Here is a 26,718-nt window from a genome sequence, read left to right on the forward strand (position 1 = left end):
TCAGTTCTACAGTATTTTGTAATGGTGTTTTGGGATGTTTCTGTTGTGTATGGGAAGCTTCTGGATGTGTACTTAGTCATACATAATAGGGTTGTGGGTGGGTATTCACAGGTGGCTTATAGATGATAGAGCTGGGATGGGCGGTTGTCCTTTGGGAGGCTATAAGTGGGCAGTGTAGTGTGAAGTTGGCAGAGTTTGGGTTGAGTACCCTGGCCCTGTGTCTTTATCTCTAATTACATGGTGGAGCTTGGGAGATTGGGCAGAACTCTAAAGCCCTGTAGATATATCTGCAGGGACAAGGTGTTCTGGTGCTCCAGCCCCCACAGTGCTCCAGGCAGCAGGCAGAGAGGCAGATGTGAAGGTCTGGGAGTGTGAAGCAGAACCAGACCTCGTCATGCTATAATCCCACCACAGACGTTCTCCCCAGGGACCAGTGTTGGTGTTCCTTCCTCTCCTCTACAGATCTACGGCCGGGCTGCCTGGCGTACTCCACCGAGAAGCCTGCTGAGGCGCTGGGAGAGGCAGCCCGCTCTGTCGTGCTCTAGTTGTTATTGTCAGTTTGTCGTCCCTAAAGTTTCCAGCGTATCCTAGGAGACGTCCTGACACTCAGTTGCAGATGGGAGCCAGTGGACCATGGCAGTTTGTGTCACATTGTGTATTGGAATTCACAGTTGGAATGAAATATGAAACAAATATGTCATTATACCTATCTTCTTCTGAATTCACTCGTCTATCATTTACCTTCAACACCTCCCTCCTGCTTTCATCTCAACCTTGGCAGGATTATGTGATGATATACATGATTTGTCTGAGACATTGTGAAGGTCAATTTCTTTTACTCAGGCTGGGTACGGCTAATGGCAATGTCTACAGTGATGCTGCTGGTTAATTTACTTGTTGACTATTAACTGACTGGTCCAATTTACAGTAATAACAATAATTGCTTCTTGAAAAAGAGGGCATTTTTGTCCTTTGCTGTGATGATGATGATGATGATGTTTGGCTTCGCCATAAAGAAGAACAGAGAACAAACCTCAGCACAAATGAAGAGGGCAAGTTTAATCTGTAAAAATCTATAAGAGGATGCATGTTGGGTCAACAGCCCCGGTGTTTGATGGGTAAACGGACATTTAAATGGATGAGAGACATTCATCTTTCTTTAGGCAAATTGGTCTGCTAGAGCTGGACTAATTGATTGATTGTGTGACTTGCTGATACAATCAAAGCTACGGCCTGATTTATGGCGATAAATCGATTGATTAATAAGGTTTCCTGTGATGGAGGGGGAACCCTGCGATGGCGGTAAAGAGTGGGGGAAAGACACCTCCAAGTCATATATCCATCGTGGAGCCGACAGGCATGTGGGTTTAGTGTGGTAATGAGAGCAGCCCAGATCTCCCTGCTGACATTTACAAAGCGCTGGCTGCCTCTGACCCGCTCCCTAGATTAACCTGCACTTGCTCACATAAGCACAGATGATATTAAAAAGATAGAGAGGGACAGATGGGGTGAAGTGTGAAAATAATTAAGTGTGACTTTTTCGCTTCACCGTTTGCATACATCGTTAGGGGAAGACAAAAAATCTATTGCACATTCCAGAGTAAATAAAAACAAATATCTTCAGCGGGGTAATACGTGTTCTCTTGTTGACTCTCTCCACATTACATTTAGCTGGGTGTTTAAATGCTGATTTACAGCAAGATGGAGCCCATTCCCTCCACTTGCCTGTCTGCCTGTTCGGAATATGAAATGGAAGTTAAACACTGTGAATCTCCAGTGTGGGGAGGAGGGTTCTGGACGTGTGGGCAGTGTAGCATCAAATAGATTGTGTTTTCTCCCGTGTAAACGCCTAATGTGTGCCGAGTGCTATGACACAGATGAATGTAAAGAATTTGCTGTAAAGACTTTACGGCCCTTTTGAGAGACATGGCTGGGACCTGGCTGTGTGGAACCCAATCCACCCCCCCCTGCACACACACACATACATACATAGATACATAGATACATACATACATACATACATACATACATACATACATACATACATACATACATACATACATACATACATACATACATACATACATACATACACTGAGTGGACAACACATTAGGAACTCTTTCCTGATATTGATTTGAACCCCCTTTTGCCCTCAGAACATCCTCAATTCGTCAGGGCATGGACTCTACAAGGTGACTAAAGTGTTCCACAAGGATGCTGGCCCATGTCGACTCCAATGCTTCCCACAGTTGTGTCAAGTTGGCTGGATGTCCTTTGGGTGGTGGACCATTCTTGATATACACGGGAAACTGCTCAGTGTGAAAAAGCCAGCAACGTTGCAGTTCTTGACACACTCAAACCGGTGCACCTGACACCTGACACTACCATACCCAGTTCAAAGGCACTTAAATCTTTTGTCTTGTCCATTCAGCCTTTGAATAACACACATACTGTACATAATCCACGTCTCAAGGCTTAAACATCCTTCTTTAACCTGTCTCCTCTCCTTCATCTACACTGATTAAAGTGGATTTAACAGGTGACATCAATAAGGGATCATAGCTTTCAGCTGGATTCACCTGGTCAGTCTATGTCATTGAAAGGGCAGGTGTTCCTAATGTTTTGTACACTCAATATATATATATATATACACACACACACACACACACACACACACACACACACACACACACACACACACACACACACACACACACACACACACGGGCAAGCACATGTGCAGTCCACACGTGCACACACACGTGCACTCACAGACATACACACGTACACACATACACCCCTTGAAGAAGAGCAGCTTAAACGAACTGTTAAGACTAGTCTGGACGTCAGAGATGTTTTTTATTTGCTGTGAGTCAGAAATGGCTGCTCTGGTGATGTGCAGCATCTTACAAAAAAACACTTTGCCCTCCCTGAGATCAGTACAGTACTGTACAGTATGTACTGAAGATTAAGCTGCATTGGGTGACTCTTTTTCCAGTATTTTCTTTGATACAGGAAGTTATTTTCATTTAGGCCTACATGATGAAACTTACTGTGTTCACCAAAGCAATCTACTTTGCTATCGCAAGTCTATAAATAGTTTTCCTATTGCAAATCTCACAAAGAAATCCCATTCATGTGTAAATTGTCATTACAAATGGCTGTTCGCATTTCACAGTATGATAACTTGTCTGCTGGGTCTCGCACCTTTGACAGCAGCACTCTAAGTTTCCACCGCATGTTGTCAGCCCAGGTTGTATTCCCACTCTCATCGTTCTATTTAAATACATTTATTTCTGGGAGAGAGGGAGATGGGGTGAGAGAGGGAAAATGAGAGAGGTGAGAGAGAATAAAGGAGCCTCTTTCTCTCAGACAGGTGGCCTGGTTCATGTCGCCGGACCCCCAGGGGCCCCTGGAACAGAGTGTGAGAGAGAGAGAGAGGAGGGACTAGTCTCTCAGCGCTAGCGCTACACAGGTGGTGTGAAACGCAGCCATCTCTCCTCACCTGAAATATTCAAATTCTTCCGGTGGCGGCGCTTTGATCTTCCTGCAATCGACAAGGGAAAATGGAGGGAATAGGGGGAAGAAAACAACAAAAACAAGAGGAAGATCAGCACACCTGAGAACGAACAGATTGTTTATTCTGTCTTAAGAAAATGTCAATCGCAGGTTGTCTATGTTGCGCTGCTCCACTATAGTCGTTTTTGGTGAAAAGTGGGCCAACGTGGTGATGATGGTGATGACTCGATCTGTACAACTTTACCAAGTGTTCTCTTCTCCTCACGCTGAAATGAGTGGTTGGTTTCTGACACAGAAACAGTCCATCGCAGTCCATTCAAAGGAAAGCAATCATTGTAGAGCATCATTAATTATTTATATATACTGTGTCTGTGTGTATGTGTGTGTATGTATGTATGTGTGTGTGTGTGTGTGTGTGTGTGTGTGTGTGTGTGTGTGTGTGTGTGTGTGTGTGTGTGTGTGTATATATATATATATATATATATATATATATATATATATATATATATATATATTACGTTTTTATCCTTAGACATTGTAAGTCAAATCTTTTATCATTCACATCCAGTCTCTATTTTACTTGCTGGCCTGTTGAGGTTATAATGTTTTCACTCAGGTTTCAACCTCCCGGCTTGCTAATGAATCCAGGGAACGTCTAATCAGTCAGTGGCCATGTATTACAGTATGACAAGACATTCTGATTGTAACCACAGACTTGGAGATGACGAGAACAATGGCCTGGCTTAATGATGATAAATAAGCTCTTCTAATTGGCCGTTCATTTAGAATGCCCATTCATAGATAGTTGTTTGAAGGTTCTAATTGGAGGACATTTAAATACATCCCTGTGGTTCCTTTTATATTCAGTGGAGGGGCTATGTTAGGGCTGTAGTTTTTATTTGTTTGAATTTTGAAGGTGCTGAGCCTAGCTGGGCTGTTTGTATTAAGAAGACCATATTGGTAATGTGTTTTCCTGTTTTAATCAGTGGTTGTGGGTGCATGCTTGCGCATGTGTTTAAAAAGAGAGAGAACCGTTGACTGGCCGATGTGCTTTGGTTTATCAGGCGCTAAAAGTCCCTAAATGAAGCTGGGTGTGACTAATAATGTCTGTCAACACCAGTCACACCTTTTGCTGATGGCTGTGACGCTCACGCGCCTCTCATCCCCTTTGTAAGATTTAGCATGCTGTTTGAAGACAGCCTGACTGACTGGGGATTAATTATTGTGGATGATTTATCAGGTTTACTAGTCCAAGGTTTAGAAAGGTGTCAAAATAAAATGAGATTTTCACAGTTGAGCCTACACAAACTGTACAGCAACACCAATTTCTAATGTGTATGTACTGTACTTCTAGCTGCACAGTGGACACTGGTACCAATCACTACCTTATTTACATTTTATTTCACCTTTATTTAACCAGGTAGGCTAGTTGAGAACAAGTTCTCATTTACAATTGTGACCTGGCCAAGATAAAGCAAAGCAGTTCGACACATACAACAACACAGAGTTACACATGGAGTAAAACAAACATACAGTCAATAATACAGTAGAGAAAAAAAGTCTATCTACAGTGTGTGCAAATGAGGTAGGATAAGGGAGGTAAGGCAATAAATAGGCCATGGTGGCGAAGTCATTACAATATAGCATTTAAACACTGGAATGGTAGATGTGCAGAAGATGAATGTGCAAGTAGAGATAGTGGAGCAAGATAAATGAATAAATACAGTATGGGGATGAGGTAGTTGGATGGGCTATTTACAGATGGGCTATGTACAGGTGCAGTGATCTCTGAGTTGCTCTGACAGCTGGTGCTTAAAGCTAGTGAGGGAGATAGGAGTCTCCAGCTTCAGTGATTTTTGCAGTTCGTTCCAGTCATTGGCAGCAGAGAACTGGAAGGAAAGGCAGCCAAAGGAGGAATTGGCTTTGGGGGTGACCAGTGAGATACACCTGCTGGAGCCTGTGCTACTGGTGAGTGCTGCTATGGTGACCAGTGAGCTGAGAAAAGGTGGGGCTTTACCTAGCAAAGACTTATAGATGACCTGGAGCCAGTGGGTTTGGCAGCGAGGATGAATCGAGGGCCAGTCAACGAGAGCTTACAGGTCACTGTGGTGATTGGTCTGAACACGCTGGACACTCTGGTATCAATCACTACCTTATGGTCTGAACACAGTGGACACTCTGGTACCAATCACTACCTTATGGTCTGAACACAGTGGACACTCTGGTACCAGTCACTACCTTATGGTCTGAAGACAGTGGAGAGTGGATTAGTGGAAAGGAGAGCAGCTCCAGCCAAGCTGAATGAACAGAGATGTACTATACTAGACAGTGGTCTAGAGATGTAGAGAGAGACAGATGCAGGGAGGAAGCAGCCAGGTGATAGCTGGCCCCCCAGGCCTACCCTTTCAGAGTGTGTTTGGGGGAGGTTGAAGTTCCCAGGGCCAGGTCACAGAGGTCAGTCAACAGCCCCTCCCTCCCGCCTCCCTCTGTGTCTGCAAGTCTGGACCAACCATCCACAACAAGCTGCTTGCCTGTCGGTCGGTTGGTCGGTCGGTCAGCCCAGGGAGAAAGCCAGATAAGGGATCATCTTCCATCTTTCATATGGACAGAAGCCAGCCAGCCGAGGCTCTGCCTGCCCTGAACCCCCTCTCCCTCCCCAGCCTTGTTTTCTTTTTTCTCCGCCCCTCAGCGGCTGGGGGGTGCCAGTAATAACGTTGAGACCAGACTAGACTGCAGTGATCGGGGCCATTGATTGTGGTGATTTGATTTATTGATCGATCCCCCTCTCAAATGTGGCGTTTGAGATGCAGGGCTAATCTGAGACGGCTATGGACTCTGGTGTCTTACAGAGAATAGGAGGTGATAAGGAATGTATGAAAGGAAACTACACTCATCTGAATCACACACTGGCCCCTGCGCTGCCTTGGTACGACCACTGTGTGCATGTGCCTGTGTTTGTGTGTGTGCTCTTTTGTGTGTGAGCTTACATGCAGTGTGTGTATGTGTGTGCTTGATTCTCTCTCGGTGTGCGTATGCAGTGGGGGTTGTGATGTAGTAAAGTCACCAGGCAGAACAGAGTGGATCTATAAATTGATGGAATTCAAAGCCTCCAGCATCGATTACCATTATAACAAACAGCAGCACACAGAATGTCTGATTATTTTTAGACAAAGATTCTGTGCTCTCAGCAGCAATTCTGCTGATACTGTCGCACTTTCAGACATCTGCCTATGATTGCAATTAGATGTGATACAAAAAGAAAAAGAATACCCCCATTTGCATTTTCCCCTCTTTCCTCCCTGCCCGATTATTTTCCTATTTCATTTGTGCTGTCCAAGCCCACTACGTAATATAGTGATTGTGACTCAGTCTAACTTATATTGCAATATCTTAGACGTTTTTTTTTACCAGTTGTCAACATCTTCCACCATTGTTTTGTCTTTGTGGAAGGCCAAAAAACTGTACAACCACAGATGTAATCAAGAGGAGTAGCTTTAATGAATCAATGTCAAATGTAGGATGCTCTTCTACAATATAATAGCTTCACATTTTTACAGAAAACATTTTCTACGCTTCTCACACGCTACTGTTGTTGTATGCGTTTTATGTATTGAATGTTTTTATAGACTAACGTCAGTGGATGTAAACGGTTTGGAGTGGGATTGATGGACTAACAAGCTTTAATAAATATTCATACTATTTCTAATGGCTAACATCAATGCTGGCAATGGTCCAATGGGGATTTGTTTCATAGCATTGTCGATATATTCTAGTACCAAACGCATTATATTCCTGAGATCATCTCTCCACTGCTTTGTTATCACCATTACCCACCATTTTGCTTGTCTTGTTTTTCCTCTCCCTCCGTTGGGTCCAATGAGACCACTCCCTGCAGTCTTTTCTGCAACACAACACACATATGCATAAATACCTGACCCGCTCAATGCTGTGTGACTGGCTGTCTGTCAAGACATGTGACGGCTCCTCCACAGACGCTGTTCTCAGCAGGGCCCAGCCTCGGCCTCCCCATCACTCCCTCCCTCTGGACCGGCCTGCTCAGCATCCCCCTTACCCCCCCTTCTCCTCCAAATACCCCACCCCCCACACCTCCCCACCCCCCACCCCAGCGACAGCTCCACCCTCCCCAGAGGAAACTCATCAATTACGGCTGGATGTTTGACTGGCAGAGGCTTAATGACAGGAGCTCGGTATTGACCCGACTGCCACATACTGAAAATTCGGTCCCGATCGCCTTTTTTAAAACCTGTCAAACGATTACTGGGAAATTCTTCTTTGCCTAGGGAATGGAACTTGCTTACTCCCCCTATTTTCAATGTAGGCAATCAGGAGTATAGGACCTCTAGATTTGTGTGTGTTGTTGTTGTTTTGGATTCTCCATGCAGATATACGCTTAGCATCATGGAGATGGATAAGTGAATCTTATCAGAGATCTCAAAGTTGCCCAAAGCTCAAGTTGAAATGGATCAGATTTGATTAGTGTGGTGAAAATCTTTTCTGAACTATTTTGGTTCATGAGACTTGAAGTACACTAGGTTGTATAGTTGCTCCATCATCCGTCTCTTCAAGAAAACCAAACAGGCAAACACAATGTTCTGCTTCAGTTCCCTTCAAGAAAGTGGACAGACACCAGGTTTTATTTGATGTGCTGTTGCCCAGCCTGTTCAGAAATGCCAGGGAACTAGCTATTGTTGTTTTACTCCCATGGGACTATTCACTGTTCTCATTGGTGAAGTTACTTACAACTGAATGGAAACGGAAGTCTGTTCCCTTATTGGTATATGTAAGATGCAATCAAAGGAAATGCTCTGCTATGATGCCATTTGATACGTTTTTAGAAGTTTTACATTCCTTGTCCAACACTGTAGACTGATGCTTCCATTTTTGCAATTAATAAACATGGAGTGGACTTTGAGCATACTGCAAACACTGTACTATATACTCTACTTACAAAATATCCACATAACTACCATGTAAATACTATACATATGTTGTTGGACTGTTCATGTGAAGCAGGACCAGAAATTGTTGTCAACTTGACTGAATGAGGCATCAATGTGATTTGCTTTACTTTACAACCTCTTTGTCAATGAAGCAAGCACTGGGCAATTCAGAATCAGCACCATAATCCACACAAAGCCACTTCTACCAGGATTCTCTCTCAGACAGATTAGCTGGTGGTCTAGAGCTGCTTGAATCTGTTGGAGGTTAGCCCACTCCTCACAGCCAAGTCCCAAATCTCAGAAAAATCTCATTCAAGATGTGGTAGAATGGCTGACTGACGAACAATGACTAGTTTGTAGGAGTGCAGGCAGTCGGGAACCAAATAGGAATATGTTTCTTACAAAAATACAATGCTTGGTTTTGCCGTTAACATCAGGATTCCCAATCTCCAATCTGCCTTTTAAAAGTATTCACACCCCTTGACTTTTTCCACATTTTGTTGTGTTACAGCCTGCATTTAAAATTGATTAAATTGAGATTTTGTGTCACTGGCTTACACACAATACCCCATGTCAACGTGGAATTATGTTTTTAGAATTGTTTAACATTTTATAAAAAATGAAAAGCTAAAATATCTTCAGTCAATAAGTATTCAACCCCTTTGATATGGTAAGCCTAAATAAGTTCAGGAGTACACATTTGCTTAACAAGTTTCATAATAAGTTGCATGGACTCACTCTTTGTGCAATGATAGGGATAACATGATTTTTGAATGACTGCCTCATCTCTGTACTCCACACATACAATTATCTGTAAGGTCCCTCAGTCGAGCAGTGAATTTCTAACAGATTCAACCACAAAGATCAGGGAGGTTTTCCAGTGCTTCACAAAGAAGGGCAGCTATTGGTAGATGGGTAAAAATACAAAAACAGACATTGAATATCCCATTGTGCATGATGAAGGTATTAATTACACTTTGGACGGTGTATCTATACACCCAGTCACTACAAAGATACAGGTGTCCTTCCTAACTCAGTTGCCGAAGATGAAGGAAACCAATCAGGGATTTCACTATGAGGCCAGTGGTGACTTTAAAACAGTTATAGAGTTTAATGGCTGTGATAGGAGAAAACTGAGGATGGATCAACAACATTGTAGTTACTCCACAATACTAACCTAATTGACAGAGTGAAAAGAAGGAAGCCTGAACAGAATAAAAATATTTAAAATCATGCATCCTGTTTGCAAAAAATCACTAAAGTAAAACTGCAAAAAATGTGGCAAATAAATGAACTTTATGTCCTGAATACACAGTGTTATGTTTGGGACAAATCCAACACAACACATCACTGAGTACCACTCTTCATATTTTCAAGCATGGTGGTGGCTGATTCATGTTATGGGTATGTGTGTCATCGGCAAGGACTAGGGAGTTTTTTTAGGATTAAAATAAATGAAATATAGGTAAGCACAGGCAAACTCCTAGAGGAAAACCTGGTTCAGTCTGCTTTCCAACAGAAACTGGGAGACAAATTCACCTTTCAGCAGGACAATAACCTAAAACACAAGGCCAAATATACATATTATCTGGTAATGATCAACAACCAACTTGACAGATCTTGAAGAATTTTATGCAAATATTGTGAAATCTAGGTGTGCAAAGCTCTTGGAGACGTACCCGGAAAGACTCTCAGCTGTAATCGCTGTCAAAGGTGATTCTAACATGTATTGACTCAGGGGCTTGAATACTTTTCTTGTATTTCATTTTCAATAAATGTACAAACATTTCTAGAAACTTGTTTTCGCTTAGTCACTATGGTGTATTGTGTGTCGATGGATGAGAAAAAATATATTTAATAAATTTTGTATTCAGCTTGTAACACAACAAAATGTGGAATACGTCAAGGGGTATGAATACTTTCTGAAGGCACTGTACATGTATTAGAAAGGGATGGGCCAAGGGGAGTGTAATCCATTCAGACTCTTGGAGAAAGTCCTGAGGCAAAGGACTGTTTTGAACAAAGGCACAATTGTCACCAAGGGATATCAAATAAGACTTGTCAATGGGAGCATTCTGTCGCTAGTTTTGGAGAGAGAAAGATGGCCTCTTTTCAAGGACCAATACAGGAATCTAATTACATCAAGATGTGATCAAATTGAAGGGTTAAAATGCCTTCACTGGGAATAAGTAGAATAAGTTAAATGTTTCAAATATGGAACTGGAGTTTTATCCCTAGGTTTTCGCTCTCTTTTTTGGCTCGTGATAATTTATTAAATTGCCTTTAAGTAAGACTGGAGATTAATTAAAACACAGTCAATTGAATTTTCCAGCATATATAAATTCACTGTGGTAATTGAATCCCCCACTCCAGTTTTATATTGTATGCCAGCAGTTACAAGGGAATACCTTCATCAAATAAAACCAGTCCAAGAGGAGAGGAAAAGAGATGGGATTGAAGAGGGACAAACGTTGTTTGGCTCAGTGGAGACTTGTACTCTAGGAATATTTGAGATGTGTATTTTTTGGAGCTGTAAATTGGATGATTGATCAGTTGAATTTGTGGATGGCATGTGGTATGGTGAGGCTAGTATAAATCGCTTTGGATGTTGATAGGGTGGAGTTTTAGTTCTAACAACATGCATGTACTGTATCACCAGGTATTGAAGGATCTATTTGATATCATATATTCAAACAATATGAATTGTTATTCAGGCATGATTTGTTACGCTAGGGAAAGGGGATACCCGGTCAGTTGCACAACTGAATGCATTCAACTGAAATGTGTCTTCTGCGTTTAACCCAACCCCTCTGAATTAAAGGTGCCTTAATCAACTGTGTTCGGAGAGCAGTTGTTGTTGGGGGTTAACTGCTTTGCTCAAGGGCAGAACGGCAGATTTTTCCACCTTTCCGGCTCTGGGATTTGAACCAGCAACCTTTTGGCTACTGGGCCAATGCTCTGAACCGCTAGGCTACCTGCTAATGGGGAATATTTTAGTGAACAATATTTGCTCCGACGGTTATGGATGAAGACCGTCATGAAAATAAAATAACCACTCATAACCAGGTGTTTGCATACCGCTCCAACAGATCCACAGATGATGCAATCTCTATTGCACTCCACACTGCCCTTTCCCACCTGGACAAAAGGAGCACCTACGTGAGAATGTTATTCATTGAATATAATTCAGCGTTCAACACCATAGTGCCCTCAAAGCTCATCATTAAGCTAAGGACCCTGAGACTAAACACCTCCCTCTGCAACTGGATCCTGGCGTGACGGGCCGCCCCCCAGGAGGTAAGGGTAGGTAACAACACATCTGCCACGCTGATCTTCAACACAGGGGCCCCTCAGGGGTGCGTGCACAGTTCCCTCCTGTACTCCCTGTTCAGCCATGACTGCATGCCAAGCACGACTCCAACACCATCATTATGTTTGCTGACGACACAACAGTGGTAGGCCTGATCAACGACAACGACGAGACAGACTATAGGGAGGAGGTCAGAGACCTGGCAGTGTGGTGCCAGGATAACAACCTATCCCTCAACGTAACCAAGACTAAGGAGATGATTGTGGACTACAGGAAAAGGAGAACCGAGCACACTGACATTCTCATTGACGGGGCTGTAGTGGAGCAGGTTGAGAGCTTCAAGTTCCTTGGTGTCCACATCACCAACAAACTATCATGGTCCAAACACACTAAGACAGTCGTGAAGAGGGCACAACAAAGCCTATTCCCCCTCAGGGGACTGAAACGATTTGGCATGGATCCTCAAATCCTGAAAACGTTCTACAGCTGCACCATCGAGAACATCCTGACTGGTTGCATCACTGCCTGGTATGGCAACTGCTCGGCCTCTGACCGCAGGGTACTACAGAGGGTAGTGTGTACGGCCCAGTACATCACTGGGGCCAAGCTTCCTGCCGTCCAGGACCTCTATACCAGGCGGTGTCAGAGGAAGGCCCTAAAAATTGTCAAAGACTCCAGCCACCCAAGTCATAGATTGTTCTCTCTGCTACTGCATGGCAAGCGGTACCGGAGCGCCAAGTCTAGGTCCAAAAGGCTTCTTAACAGCTTCTACCCCCAAGCCATAAGACTCCTGAACAGCTAATCAAAGGACTACCTGGACTATGTGCATTGTCCCCCCCCCCCTTTTTACGCTGCTGCTACTCTCTGTTTATTATCTACAGTATGCATAGTCACTTTACCTCTACCTACATGTACATATTACCTCAATTACCTCGACTAACCGGTGCCCCCGCACATTGACTCTGTACCAGTACTCCCTGTATATAATCTCACTACTGTTATTTTACTGTTGCTCCTTAATTATTTGTTATCTTTCTTATTTTTTTCAGATTATTTTAGTAAATACTTAAACTTTTTTTCTTAACTGCATTGTTGGTTAAGGTCTTGTAAGTAAGCATTTCACTGTGTGTACTACACCTGTTGTATTCGGCGCATGTGACAAATAAGATTTGATTTCAATTTTTTTTCTTGTAATGTCAATTGAAAGGCCATGACAATTTTGTTGTTGTTTTGGCTCTGTACTCCAATCACTTTGGATTCCAATTTTTGGAGTCACTTTTATTGTAAATAAGAATAGAATATGTTTCTCAACACTTCTACGTTAATGTGGATGCTAGAATGATTACAGATAATCCTGAATAAACCGTGTAATGATGAGTGAGAAAGTTACAGAGGCGTAACAGCATACCCCCAAAATATGCTAACCTCCCCTGTTATTGTAATGGTGAGAGATTAGCGGGCTATGAAAGTTGTGTCATTGTTCAGATTCATGTAGGTCTATCCGTAATCATGGTTTCATCCGCGGTGTTTAGAAACATATTCTATTCTTATTTACAATACAATCTACTCCAAAATGACACAATACATTATTTACCATTCATTTCAATTGGGCACAACATTTTCTGAAACACAACCAAAACAAACAGCAAATGCGTCCAACAAGTTTGTGGAATCACAGACTTGATGTAATTTTTATTTATTTATTTATTTCGCCTTTATTTAGCCAGGTAGGATAGTTGAGAACATGTTCTCATTTGCAACTGCGACCTGGCCAAGATAAAGCATAGCAATTCGACACATACAACAACACAGAGTTACACATGGAATAAACAAAACATACAGTCAATAATACAGTAGAAAAAAATAAGTAATTACAATATAGCAATTAAACACTGGAATGGTAGATGTGCAGAAGATGAATGTGCAAGTAGAGATAGTGGGGTGCAAAGGAGCAAGATAAATTAATAAATACACTATGGGGATGAGGTAGATAGATGGGCTGTTTACAGATGGGCTATGTACAGGTGCAGTGATCTGTAAGCTGTTCTGACAGCTGTTGCTTAAAGCTAGTGAGGGAGATATGAGTCTCCAGCTTCAGTGATTTTTGCAGTTCGTTCCAGTCATTGGCAGCAGAGAACTGGAAGGAAAGGCGACCAAAGGAGGAATTGGCTTTTGCGGGTGACCAATGAGATATACCTGCTGGAGCGCGTACTACAGGTGGGTGCTGCTATGGTGACCAGTGAGCTGAGAAAAGGTGGGGCTTTACCTAGTAGAGACTTGTAGATGATCTGGAGCCAGTGGGTTTGGCGATGAGTATGAAGCAAGGGCCAACCAACGAGAGCGTACAGGTCACAGTGGTGGGTAGTGTATGGGGCTTTGGTGACAAAACGGATGGTACTGTGATAGACTGCATCCAATTTGTTGAGTAGAGTGTTGGAGGCTATTTTATAGATGACATCACCAAAGTCGATGATCGGTAAGATGGTCAGTTTTATGAGGGTATGTTTGGCAGCATGAGTGAAGGATGCTTTTTTTGTGATATAGGAAGCTGATTCTAGATTTCATTTTGGATTGGAGATGCTTAATGTGAGTCTGGAAGGAGAGTTTACAGTCTAACCAGACACCTAGGTATTTTTAGTTGTCCACGTATTCTAAGTCAGAGCCGTCCAGAGTAGTGATGCTGGACGGGCGGGCAGGTGCAGGCAGTGATTGATTGAATAGCATGCATTTAATCATGCCGTGCTAGGAATATGGGAACCAAATACTAAACTGACTACTTTAATACACATACTGTATACACTACATGGCCAAAAGTCGAACATCTCATTCCAAAATCATGGGCATTAATGTGGAGTTGGTCTCCCCTTTGCTGCTATAACAGCCTCCACCCTCCTGGGAAGGCTTTCCACTAGATGTTGGAACATTGCTGCGTGGACTTGCTTCCACACAAGAGCATTAGTGAGGTCGGGCACTGATGTTGGGCAATTAGCCATAGCTCGATGTTGGCGTTCCAATTTATCCCAAAGGTTTTCGATGGGGTTGAGGTCAGGGCTCTGTGCAGGCCAGTCAAGTTCTTCCACACCGATCTCGACAAACCATTTCTGTATGGACCTTGCTTTGTGCACAGGGGCATTGTCATGCTGAAACAGGAAAGGGCCTTCCCCAAACTTCCCCCGGACTGCCAGATGGTGAAGCGTGATTCATCACTCCAGAGAATGCGTTTCCACTTCTCCCGAGTCCAATTACGACAAACTTTACACCACTCCAGCCGAGGCTTGGCATTGTGCATGGTGATGTTAGGCTTGTGTGCGGCTGCTCGGCCATGGAAACCCATTACATGAAGCTCCCGATGAACAGTTATTGTGCTGACTTTGCTTCCAGAGGCAGTTTGTAACTCGGTTAAGGACAACCGTTTTAGCACTCAGCGGACCAGTTCTGTGAGCTTGTGTGGCCTACCACTTTGCAGCAGAGCCATTGTTGCTCCTAGATGTTTCCACTTCGCAATAACAACACTTACAGTTGAACAGGGAAACTCTAGCAGGGCAGAAATTTGACGAACTGACTTGTTGGAAAGGTGGCATCCTATGACAGTGCCACATTGAAAGTCACTAAGCTCTTCAGTATGGGCCATTCTACTGCCAATGTTTGTCTATGGAGATTGCATGGCTGTGTGCTCGATTTTATACACCTGTCAGCAACGGGTGTGGCTGAAATAGCCAAATCCACTAATTTGAAGGGGTGTCCACATACTTTTATGTAGTGTAAGGGAATCTGTCCCAATACTTTTGGTCCCCTAAAATGGGGAGACAATGTACAAAAAGTGCTGTAATTTCTAAACAGTTCTATGGATGAAAATACCCTCAAATTAAAGCTGACAGTCTGCACTTTAACCTCCATAGTCATTATAGTTTCAAATCCAAAGTGCTATTCAAATGGCTATTATGGCTGGCTTTAACCGTCGTCTAAAATTCCATGACCGTCCCAGCCCTACCTGACATCAATGTAAAGATGTAGGAAGGCAGTGGAAGAGAGATTTGAATAAGGGAGAGGCTTCACTGTTATCTGTGTTTATTGTGGCAGAAAGAACGGACAGTGCTTTGTGTTTGAATCTTGTCTGGGCTTGAAATCAGCTCCTCGTTTCTCCAGGAAGCTCTGTATTTGTTTATAAGGGTATTTGTCAGGTTATTGGGTCCTTCCCACGTGACTCCGCCTTGTTTTTCCTTTTTCTCTCCTCTCTCTTTCTCCCTCTCTCCTCTCTCTCTCCACTTTCTCTCTCGTCACTCTCTCTCTCTCTCTCTCTCTCTCTCTCCTCTCTCTCTCTCCACTCTCTCTCTCGTCTCTCTCTCTCTCCTCTCTCTCTCTCCACTCTCTCTCTCCTCTCTCTCTCTCCACTCTCTCTCTCGTCACTCTCTCTCTCTCTCTCTCTCTCTCCACTCTCTCTCACTGGAGTTCCATGGTTGTTGCAAGCTTATTGATTATTTCAAATACTGATTATCTAAAAGGCTTTCTGCTACTGTAGGTATTGGATTTATTTTGGCTTAATTATTTATGGGCCAGGGCTTGCAGTAAGTATTACCGCTATAAGATCATGAAGGATTACATTGTTAATATTCAGCAGTGTATTTTTATTTATGTAAACTTTAAGCTGCACTGTATGACTGTTGGCAGCCTCTCTAAGTGCTGTCTCTCTCTGCCTCTCTTTTTCTAACTCTCTCTTTGTCTGTGTTTATAGAGGGAGCTAAACTCAATAGCGTCTGAGCTGGCGGGGCGACAGGAAGAGAGCGAGCACTCCCACAAGCACCTGGTGGAGCTGAGCCGGGAGTTCAAGAGAAATGTTCCAGAGGTGAGTGCCCCCTCCACCCCCTGCCCCTTTCACCCTCCAACCCCGTGCCTTCTCCCAACCCCGCCATGAGTTCTGCGTGTCATTCGGCTCGTCTCCGCTCCACTAGGCAGACTGACTTTCTCAGTCTCTGGCAGTGTTTGAGCCCCGCTTACCTACAATATGTGCCTGTAATTCTTTCTTTATTTTTCAAATCTGCTTTAGTGTATATCATTGGCGCACAATGCTTGGGACAAGTCAGTCATTACCCCACCCCCCTCCTCCAGGTCTGTTAAGGTTTAAATGAAATCCTGTGGCCTATAGCTAGGTGTTGTTTAAGGTCAGGGTTCCTAGGATCTCCCAGTCAGACTACAGAGCCCCTAGCCCTGTGTGAGAGTGTGCTGTAATCTTGTCAGTATAATACAGGTGCAGAAGGCAGGATCAGACTGTCACCACAGGCAGCCCAATCCCCTTACCGGGGGCTGACTGAGAGCCAGGAGGAAGGGAGCGGCTGGAGCTAGTACAAGCTGGAAATCCCCACTTACAGACTCTCACTCAAACTCCTCAGCATTTCCCAATTTATAAGACCCCCCCTTCCTCGTCTGCCTCCCTCCCTCGCACTTCACTCCATACCAGAGATGTTGCTTCTTCTGACGGAATTTGTGCTAAAGAAAAATACATCTGGGATCAAACAGCATTTGACTTTTGACAGTTGTTCGTTAGACATTTGGCAGTTGTTCGTTAAAATTGTCCATAACAAGTATAAGTATATTCAATGCTATTGAGACAAATTACAATACAAAGTGCAGTAGAAGTTTTTCCCTGTCCTCACCAGGGCAATTGGCTTCTAGTGTCTCAAAAATGGTAAGCGTTTGTTCTGTTTGTCCGTATTCAGGAAGTCCGGGAGATGGTGGCTCCTGTCCTCAAGAGTTTCCAAGCTCAGGTGAGTCTACTTCTCCTTGCCCATGTTTTGCCAGTGGGGCTTTGACGTGATTTGGAGAAACTTGACCACTACATCCTGACACAAAAAACTCAGCACATTAAACTGTGGCCTTGGATGGATGATAGGGTGGGTCCGGGATAGAAATTCATGTGTAAGGACCCAGTTTTCATGTTACACTTCATCTGATCCTTATTGACTGGTATCTTTTCTGTCAAAGTGGAGTAGCTCTCTATCTGCCATTAGATGATCAGATATCTGGCTACTCATATTCTCTTCCCTGAGACAAGCCCTCATTTCCTGTTTTGGATTGTGCATTCTCAGTGCCCTCTCTAACGTGGCCATATTGAAAAAGTCATCTGATACCTACCAAGGCTCTGCTCTAGCCATTAAACCAAGGTCATAAATCACATTTGTGAGCTACGTTATGGTCCACAAAGCAGAGGCATATTGAAATGATACCGCAAATAATGTTTCCAGTCTACCTCTCTCTCCTCAACTAACCTGAAAGCTGAATCACAAAATATGATAACACTCTGCATGGATTTTCTGGTTCTCATGTGTGATCATAGTCTACGTGTTTTTTTAAGTGGTTTGTAATTATCTATGCCAAAATGACAGTCTGTTTTGTCTGAAGTCATTGCTGATATGTGAGGTTGGTGCCAATGTCAATTGAATTACTGTGACTGCAAAGGCAGAGACATCAAAATACTGTATCTAAAGTGCCCTGATGTATCTTTATTGTGCAAACATGAACCTAGGGGATTCATTTGAGCACTATTGATGTTTGACAGCTGGGAGCATAGATGTTTAGTAAGTAAATAAAGTAGATAGATGATAATTAAGGAGGCCTCTGTTTTGAAGGAAGAACGGTATCAATGCTTCCACTGGAAATGTTGGTAGCAGTGGGGGGGGGGTAGTTTTTTGTAGAACGACTATGAAACGTTCAACTCTAGTGACTTTTTAAAAGGGCATTCTTCCCATTGTATAATACAGTTTTGGGGTTTGGGTCCCCAAAGCTCCCTCGCCCCCAGATAGCGCATATGAACACGTCATAAGCCATGGCAAAATGCAAAATATCTACAGTAAGTTAGCTTTAAAAATGCAAAAAGTTCTCACAGCCTCATGGCAAAACGTGTAGAATAGCAGGAAATTTGCTTTAAAACAGCAACATTTTCTCTCAGCCTCATGCCAAAATGTGTAGAATAGCATGAGATTAGCTAATAAACTGCACATTTTCCTTTCTGACTAGCGCAATGTCTTGGACGGTGCACTGAATTTCGTGCTCAGGCAGGTTTGGCTGCCTCACAGGCACAAATGGCTAAAGGACCTTTAGAACGATGTTGAACTCAGACAGAGATAAATCACCTTTATAAATTACACGGACAGATTATTGAAAGTATGTTTGGTAGAAATGCTATGATGTGGGGGCACTAATTTTGAATGCAGAAACACTGAAAGGTCTGCACTTCTACTTTGGATCTCTCTCATCAAACTTCAATATGTACAGATTTTAAAGTAAAATGTTCTAGCTACCTACTGTATATACAGTCATTCTCAGCTATTTTCAGAAGGTACATTTTTGCCAGAAAAAGTATGCATCATCATAAATAAAACCCCTGGTGTTTTCTGATACACTTTGACCTTCCTGCTTAATGTCAAACAGCTTGTGGAGGCTTGTGAACTTTACCCACCAGTAATCTGCCAGGCCTTAGAGTAAAGCTGTGGGAGTTATACCTGCTGCTTCATGTGAGAAGCACAGTAAATAGGACTTGTAATTGCAGGAGCTTGTTTGGCTGTGTGTTTTGGGATACACTAAAGCTCCCCTACAGCTGCACCGAACAGGTGGTGTATGAGTCACAAGCATGTGTGTGTGTGTGTGTGTGTGTGTGTGTGTGTGTGTGTGTGTGTGTGTGTGTGTGTGTGTGTGTGTGTGTGTGTGTGTGTGTGTGTGTGTGTGTGTGTGTGTGTGTTTGAGAGATCTGCTCCCCCCTCCTCGCCCGGGGCTGTGGCCCAGAGGAGTCCCTTTTGGTATTTGGACCCTCATCATGGCACTTTTAAAAGAGAAGTTTCTTCCTTTGAAGTGTTTGCGACATGACAGGCTCTATTTCTTTTCTGTTTCATTTCAATGTACCCCTCCTACTTTCTCTCTCATCCCTCGTCCGATCTCGTCTTCTAATTATCGTTAACCAGGCGACTGATTAGAAACACGTCGACGGCGACCTAGTTTTCACAGAGCTGAAGCACCAGAAAGGGTTAATCCCAGAGCTGGTGGCTGTCGTTGGTCGCTTCCTCCTTCTTCTCCTTCGTTCCTCTTTTCTTTCTTTCCCTGGAAGTTTGCTAATGAGGTCCCGTCAGAGCTTGGGAGAGGTGTTAATTTGGCCTTGTGAAGTGGGAAGGAGATTAAGGACAGTGAGGAGCTGAGTTTACGGCTTAAAATACACCGCTGTCCTTATTAATCCACTGGGCCCTGGGAGACCAGCGTTTTTGGTTTTATAATGAACACTGTCTTATAATGAAGGTAATTTTAATAAAATTTACTGCAGAGACAGATGAGATGGTACATGTCTCCATGGTCTCCGGCACACCTTTGGGGCTGGGGAATATATGAGTTATTTCTCAAATAACCGATCGCAGGAGAGAGAGGCCTGTTGGACTGGGCCTGAGCCTCGTTTAGCTCCATGTGCCATTCACACAACTTTCACACAACATTCCCTTGCCATCTGACTATACGGTATTGCAGTCTCCACCAAGCCTACATGGGATCCAAGATGCAATTTACACCTCTCTCTCATTTTAGAGTGTAAATCCCCCATAAGACTCACCTTCTCAACAAAAAACTGTGATGGAATTCTGGAATCTGTTGTCTGTGGATTCCTGTGAGGCTTGGTTCTTCTTCATACAGCTAGATACTGTAGATACAAGATACTGTAGATACTGGCTTTGAATTGTTGGGGATGTCAGGCCCAAATTAACCAGTCATCAAATGTTTCCCCTCTTCTCTTGATGTCGTTTGGTAACCTACTCAGAGTAAGAAAACAGCAGCCCAGGCCCCTAATTAAGGAAACTTGCTTTACAATAATCCGAGGAGTAATTTAGCATGCACAATGAGAGTTGTGGTGCTTGCGTTGCGCAGATGGAAAATCTGATAAATAGTTTGTAACGTGTAATTAGCTTCTCTGCCGGTTACATACCATTAACCCCTCGAGCTCAGGAATCATTATTGGCCCTCATTATCAGCCAGAAAGGTACAATCGAGCTGACTAGACGTCAAAACATCAAACAGCTATTAACGCGCTGCCGACTGAGGGTTGGATGGTGGACACCTGTTTTCTAACTGTGCCATCTCTTACCCTGAGGTTGTGGTGATGATATGTGAAGTAAATGTTGCTCATTCTCTAGGAGTAAGGAGTAAGCTATGCAATGTAGTGCTCTTACAGAAAGGAGATAATCCTACATCTCTTCAAGTCAATAGCAGATATATTGGTAGGATTCTGTACAGGTGTATATTGGCAACTTGAACACCCGGGTAGGTGCTACACCTTCATCAAGGGCTTTACTGGTAAGAGGTGAAGAAATGACAGCCGTTCATAAAGCCATCTCTATTAGGAATTTAGGAATTCATATCTGCTTATCATGTTACACATGTGTTTTCATCCAAGCTCCATTACTGAGCATGTTATGAATGTGAATTTCAATACCTTTCCCATCAAGGCATATTAGGTACGTCAGACGTCTGCAGAGACACCGGTCTATCAGCCTCCTGTTGCAGACCTGCACATAAACCATGAGCCCAGAGCCTGAACCCAGAGCCTGAACCCAGAGCCTGAACCCAGAACCTGAACCCATACAGAGCAGAGCGGGCAGCACTGCCGCTAGCCAGGTAGAGACTCAGACACACAGTCTTTGATCATCCATCGAGAGGAGACCAGTCCTTCCTCTTTTTGATTAATTCCTGAAGGAAATTATCATTCGTCTTGAATGTATAAATATGTTATGAATAGTGGAATGAATCAAAGAGTAAAGGATGATAATTAATTATGGCGCTGTGATAAAAAAAATCTGTGCGTGTTATGACGCAAGTTTCCTCCATGTCATTACGAGAGTTCTATAATTACCTTCCTGCCCGAGCCAGCGCTCCTGGCTGTGCTGCCGGTGGCGAGAGCGCCGCGGCGGTGCGGCTAACGGTCGTAAAGCTTTTCCCTGCCTAATTGTCTGAGGGGCTCTATGGCACTTTCATAGATGAGGGACTGCGCAGTTTGTGAAATGCAGCAGCGATGCTCCTGCTTTAACAGCTCAATGAAGACCGATCTTCGTCATGAACTAAATTGGCTGGATATAAGGTGCAGATAGGCTGATCGGATGGGCAGCATGGGTCGGTGGGATTGTGTTGGTTAGTAGTGTCCTCATCTCATGGTAGGTGTTTGTAACGGTGAGGTTGGCACGGTGTTGAAAGTGTGACTTTGTCCAGTAAAACACAATGTGGTAGCGATAACCCCCTTTCACAAAATTCAACAACACGATTTCATCTCCAGAACAATGCAATGAGGTACGGTAGTTGAGATATCTCTGGATGTGAGCCATTCCAACTCCCCTGTCTGGCTGGATCTGTCACACACTACCATGTCCATTTTCACCAAGAGCTCGTACCGGGCTCCTGAGGCGGTTCTAATGCTGTCTCCACCTACCTCTGCTGTCTGTCTGTCTCAGGCTCATTGAGCAGCCAGCCAGCCAGCCAGCCAGCCAGCCTAGGTCCATACAGGAACTCCAGGCCATTAAGTATGAACAGCACACATCGCACCCCCGGCCGATTGTTGGGAATATAATGGGCTGCCTGAGCCATGTAAACCAGAGACACCCTCCGCCCAACCTCTCTAGTGGAGAGAGGGTGTGGCTCGAAGCACCAATAGGAGCTCATATTTAACATGACCTCCCACCTCTCATCTCCAGTGGCGCTCCACACACAGCCCTCCTCTCACCTGATGCAGCAGTAGTGCTCCCATTAAGAACATACTGTACTGTACTTGTCATGCTTCTGCCTTGTTGTGGAGTTATTTTCTCTGCATTTGTATTACTGTCATTAGTATAGTTACAGTAGCCAGTAGAGTAAGAAAACACGTATTGTTTAAGAGGTTCAGTCGAATCTCATTTATTTTTCCAAGCATGAATTATTGGGTTAGAACATAATGTCCCTCGGCCCATGCAGTCTGCCCTGTAGAAGCAGTCATCTCTCTCTTCTGCTTCCTTTGACACTGGTAATAATTAGTGCTGCAGCTCTGCTAATTCAAAAGTCCATACACAGAGACCTAGGGAGTCGTGTGGGACATGCCACAGAAGAAGACCCAAAGCGAATACACAGAGTTTTAGATATGACTCTCTCTGACTTATCTTCTTCTTTCTTGACTGATGATTTGATTCAGTTGTGTTTGAGTCCCTGCTCGTCCATCAGCCTCCCAGTGTTAGTCTCATTACACCTCTCGGGGTTGTGCTTGAGGATGCGGTTGTGATATGATGGCGTGTTTGTTTTCCTATACTGACGGATGCCGTGTCTGCACATCCCAGTTGGAGATATTCATCATTATGGCAGTGTGTTTAGATATAAGAATTCACACCAGGTAAAGAGAGAGAGGCGTGATGTTATAAATAGGCACTTGCCTCTCCAGCCATGTGGAATTGATGAGTTTCAGCACATTCTGCTCTGCAGTGCTGGGTTTAATTTCTATAGTCCTGACAGCACAAACCTCTGACCCCGGAGACGCCACGCCTGAGTAACGATACTGTGCAAATGTTAGCCATGTTTGAGGATGGACGCACACAGAGGTGTCTGTGCTGTGCTTACAGGGCCTCAGACTGCCCATACATCCGCTCCCTGTTCAACCTCCTACCACCATAACAGACAGCCACTCACACTCCCTTACTCACCCCTTGACAAACAGGTGATCTCTGAAACACTCCTCTCAACTCCTAACTAGCATGCTACTGTAGCAGATACCCATAGACTTCCGGTCATTGCGCTAACGCTAGTTAGCGTTGGCTCGCGAACTTTCCTCAGACTTCCTTCATACTGGACACAAAGACATAAAAATGCTATACAGAGTTCTAGGGAAGTAGATAATTGCCAAAATCTCGACGTATTCGAAGTCAACTGACTTGTTATGAGACAGGCGTTAGGCTCCCCCAAGCACCCCAGTCTGAGATCAGAGCAGAGTAAAGCAGCCGTGTTCTTGGGATGCTCTGACTCCTGGCTGGCACCCTCTCAGCTCCTGGCAAGAGCACAGTCAAATTAGCCAATAAAAATGTGTGAAATCGGTGGCTCTGCGCCGGCGAGGACATGCCAGGAAAAATAAACATCAGCGCTCGTACAACCAGGAAAAATCCATGTGAGGAGGAAAAGGCGGAACGGGGGAGCTGCTCCACCAATTCCACATTTGTGATGCTGTGATTTCCGCCAAACAACCACTGAGCCACAGACCCAGTCAGTCACAGAAACAGAACCAGTTAGAGAGAGAGAAAGTCTTCTTACGTCCACCACAGAGACACAGCGGGAGATCAAACCAGTTGCTGTGCAGTCACATTTGGAACATGGGCTCCTGTGTGGTGAGATTTGAATTCCCTCTGCCTGGATCCTCCAGTTTTCATTTCACGTTGGGTTGGTCTGTGAAGTTTATTTTCAGTAGAATCTAAACACACTAATTAAATATCCTAACTTTCAGAAGAAGGCTCTCCTAAAGGTACCTGAAATTTTTATTTAGACTTCAAAAGAAGCCAAGCCTTTAAAGTAAATCTATTGTTTTTCATTTAGACTTGCAATTTTCTCCTCTCTTGTGAAAGCACCGCTGTATGTATTTATGATTGATCTGGTAATTAAAATATGCAGAGAGGAAAAAATATTAACTGCTTCTTTTTTCGCTCTCTTTTTGTTTTAGAAAACAGCAGCCCCCTTTTTTCTCTCTCTTTCCAGCACAGATAATTACATTTCATACATTGATGTTCTTTACACAGCATTCATCGGCCTCATTATTTTTCAATTTTCATCTTTCTGGTGGGAGATCGATAGATTGATAAAATGATGGAGCCCATCTTAAATAATGCAAAGGAGAGAAAAGTTACGCTCACTTTGCTGCTGGCTAAGTGTTTGAACTTTTATTCTCCTTTCAAATTATGTTTAATATCCCATGAAGGTACTGTAGACCTCAATGCTACAGTCTTTAATTAACTGATATAATTCAAAGGGTTAAATCATTTATTTAAATTTTTGCTGTCCCTGTACAGAAAATGTGGAGTTTTGCACATACAGTGTAGGATGACGCGCTTGTCAGGGCCAATATCCCAAACTATAAAAAACTAGCAATTCAAAGAAAGACAGCGTAAAGTAGGCCAATTAGTACCTAGGGAACATTTAGCTAGGAGAGATAGCAGCTCAAAATGTCACACGCACTACCATTGGACCGATTGTTTATAATATGACCTGACAGTTTGGGTCTCTTCAATATCGGATTAACTACAATACTAATTAACATGTGGTTATATTAAAGCAAGGAACTCTCCTGCAGAGGAAGGGAAATGTGCATAAAGAGGATAGAGAATCAACCCATAGTTTTAGCTCATGTTTTGTTTAAGGGAAAGGTTTTTCCCTCTACATACAGTACAGTCTAAATTCATTTTTTCTAGTTACTTTCTTCAATAAAATACATTGTCCTAAATTATATCTCCCCTTGTGCAGCCAAACCCGGGCACCACAGAGCTATTTGCCTTTCCCACAAACAGCTCTCGCCTGTGTGTCTCTTCCCTTCTTTCCTCTCAAAAGAGAGGAGAGTAAAGTGACGATGGTGGCCTGAGAGAGAGAGAGAGAGAGAGAGAGAGAGAGAGAGAGAGATCTTCAATTAAAGTAGCAACTCTGCATCTCCCTATGATTCCGTCCGAGTTCCGTCCCTGTGATTCCGAGTTCCGTCCCTTTTAATTGGGTCTCCGTGGAGTAGTGTGAGAGTTCCCATTCCTTCAGCCTGATGGGCCCCAGCCTGGAGAGGGGCTGCTGGGACAGCCAAGGGGAACATCTGCTGATGTTGGGGCACTGCCACTGACACAGGGAGAGAGATGGAGGACTAGAGGCGTCAGCTGGATCTGAATGGAGAGGGACACGCTGGTATGAACAGGGGGCTTGACCGTGTGTTACTCTTTACAGATGGACCAGGTTATTCACTCGGGACACAGAGTTGCTTTACAACACATCTCTCTGGTTTATAACTGATTCAGTGTGTGGCTTGATCTGGTGTGGTGTATGTCTACCACTCAGTCTGTTTACCTGGAATAATGTGTTGAATATGTGGTTGTGTCATTTGTGTTGGTGAGTATGTGATTGCGTGTGATGCCTGTGTGGTGTCTAGCGAGACACATGAAGGACAGATGTTGGTGCTGGAGGATTATGTGGTGTATCTGTTTTAATAATTGTTTATCATTAATAAATTAACTCAATTTAACCAGTGTCCACGAGCAGGCTTCTACAGACTCCCTTTAACACATGCTCAGACACACACGTATGCACACCCACTCGCAAACACCCACGCTTATGAGCACATACACATTCTCAATCTGCCCTCTCTCTTTTCTTTTTCATTATTGTCCCTGTTGTCTGTTGTGAAGCATAGGGAGGGAGGGTTGGGGGTAATTGCAGGCATTGTGAGCAGGTCATCTGCTGGTGCCCCTGTTGGACGGGGCTGGAGACCCCAGCCTGGGGGGTGTATGGTGACACTCATCTCCACAGACACTTCCTGGCATGCCTGTCCTTGGATACCATACTTATGCCTATGCATGTGTGTGTGCATGTGTGCCTGTGCCTGTGTCTGTGTGTGTGTAGTGTTTGCATCCTGAAGCCATCTCTAGCAGTGCCGCTAGTACTGTTACAGCAAGCCCATGAGGCTGTGGGCATTGGGCAAATGTGCTCTTCTATTCCTCCAGTCTTCCCTTATAAAGTATTTTGTAAAGTCTGTTTTTTCACTCATAGAAGATGCTTCCTCTCTCTGTAATGAGGCAGAGCCTGAAATGGCAGCGGGGCTAGCTAGCGTTGCAGAGCTATGATGTCCTGTGTGAAAAACCGCCCAAATCACGGTGTCTGCAGCCGTGCGCCAGGTTGCTTTATTTATTCCCTTGTGGAGTTGTCCTACACTCTGA

General features: G+C 43.8%; 1 protein-coding gene across 5 annotated transcripts in view; it reads left to right on the top strand.

Annotated features, from left to right (window-relative positions):
• The window catches only part of LOC115199974 (homeobox protein cut-like 2), a 122,931-nt gene that overhangs the window by 36,795 nt on the left and 59,418 nt on the right, over positions 1-26,718 (top strand). For 3 of the 5 annotated variants that reach the window (XM_029762572.1, XM_029762573.1, XM_029762568.1), the window contains exons 2-3: positions 16,524-16,634; positions 17,506-17,553. In XM_029762572.1, coding sequence (XP_029618432.1) covers positions 16,524-16,634; positions 17,506-17,553 — 159 coding nt within the window. Of the gene's footprint in view, positions 1-16,192; positions 16,357-16,523; positions 16,635-17,505; positions 17,554-26,718 lie in introns of those variants that run through there. The other 2 variants (XM_029762571.1, XM_029762570.1) reach the window with 2 other exon arrangements.

This window comes from Salmo trutta, chromosome 9 (assembly GCF_901001165.1).
Source record: "Salmo trutta chromosome 9, fSalTru1.1, whole genome shotgun sequence".
In the NCBI taxonomy this organism is placed as follows: Eukaryota; Metazoa; Chordata; class Actinopteri; order Salmoniformes; family Salmonidae; genus Salmo; species Salmo trutta.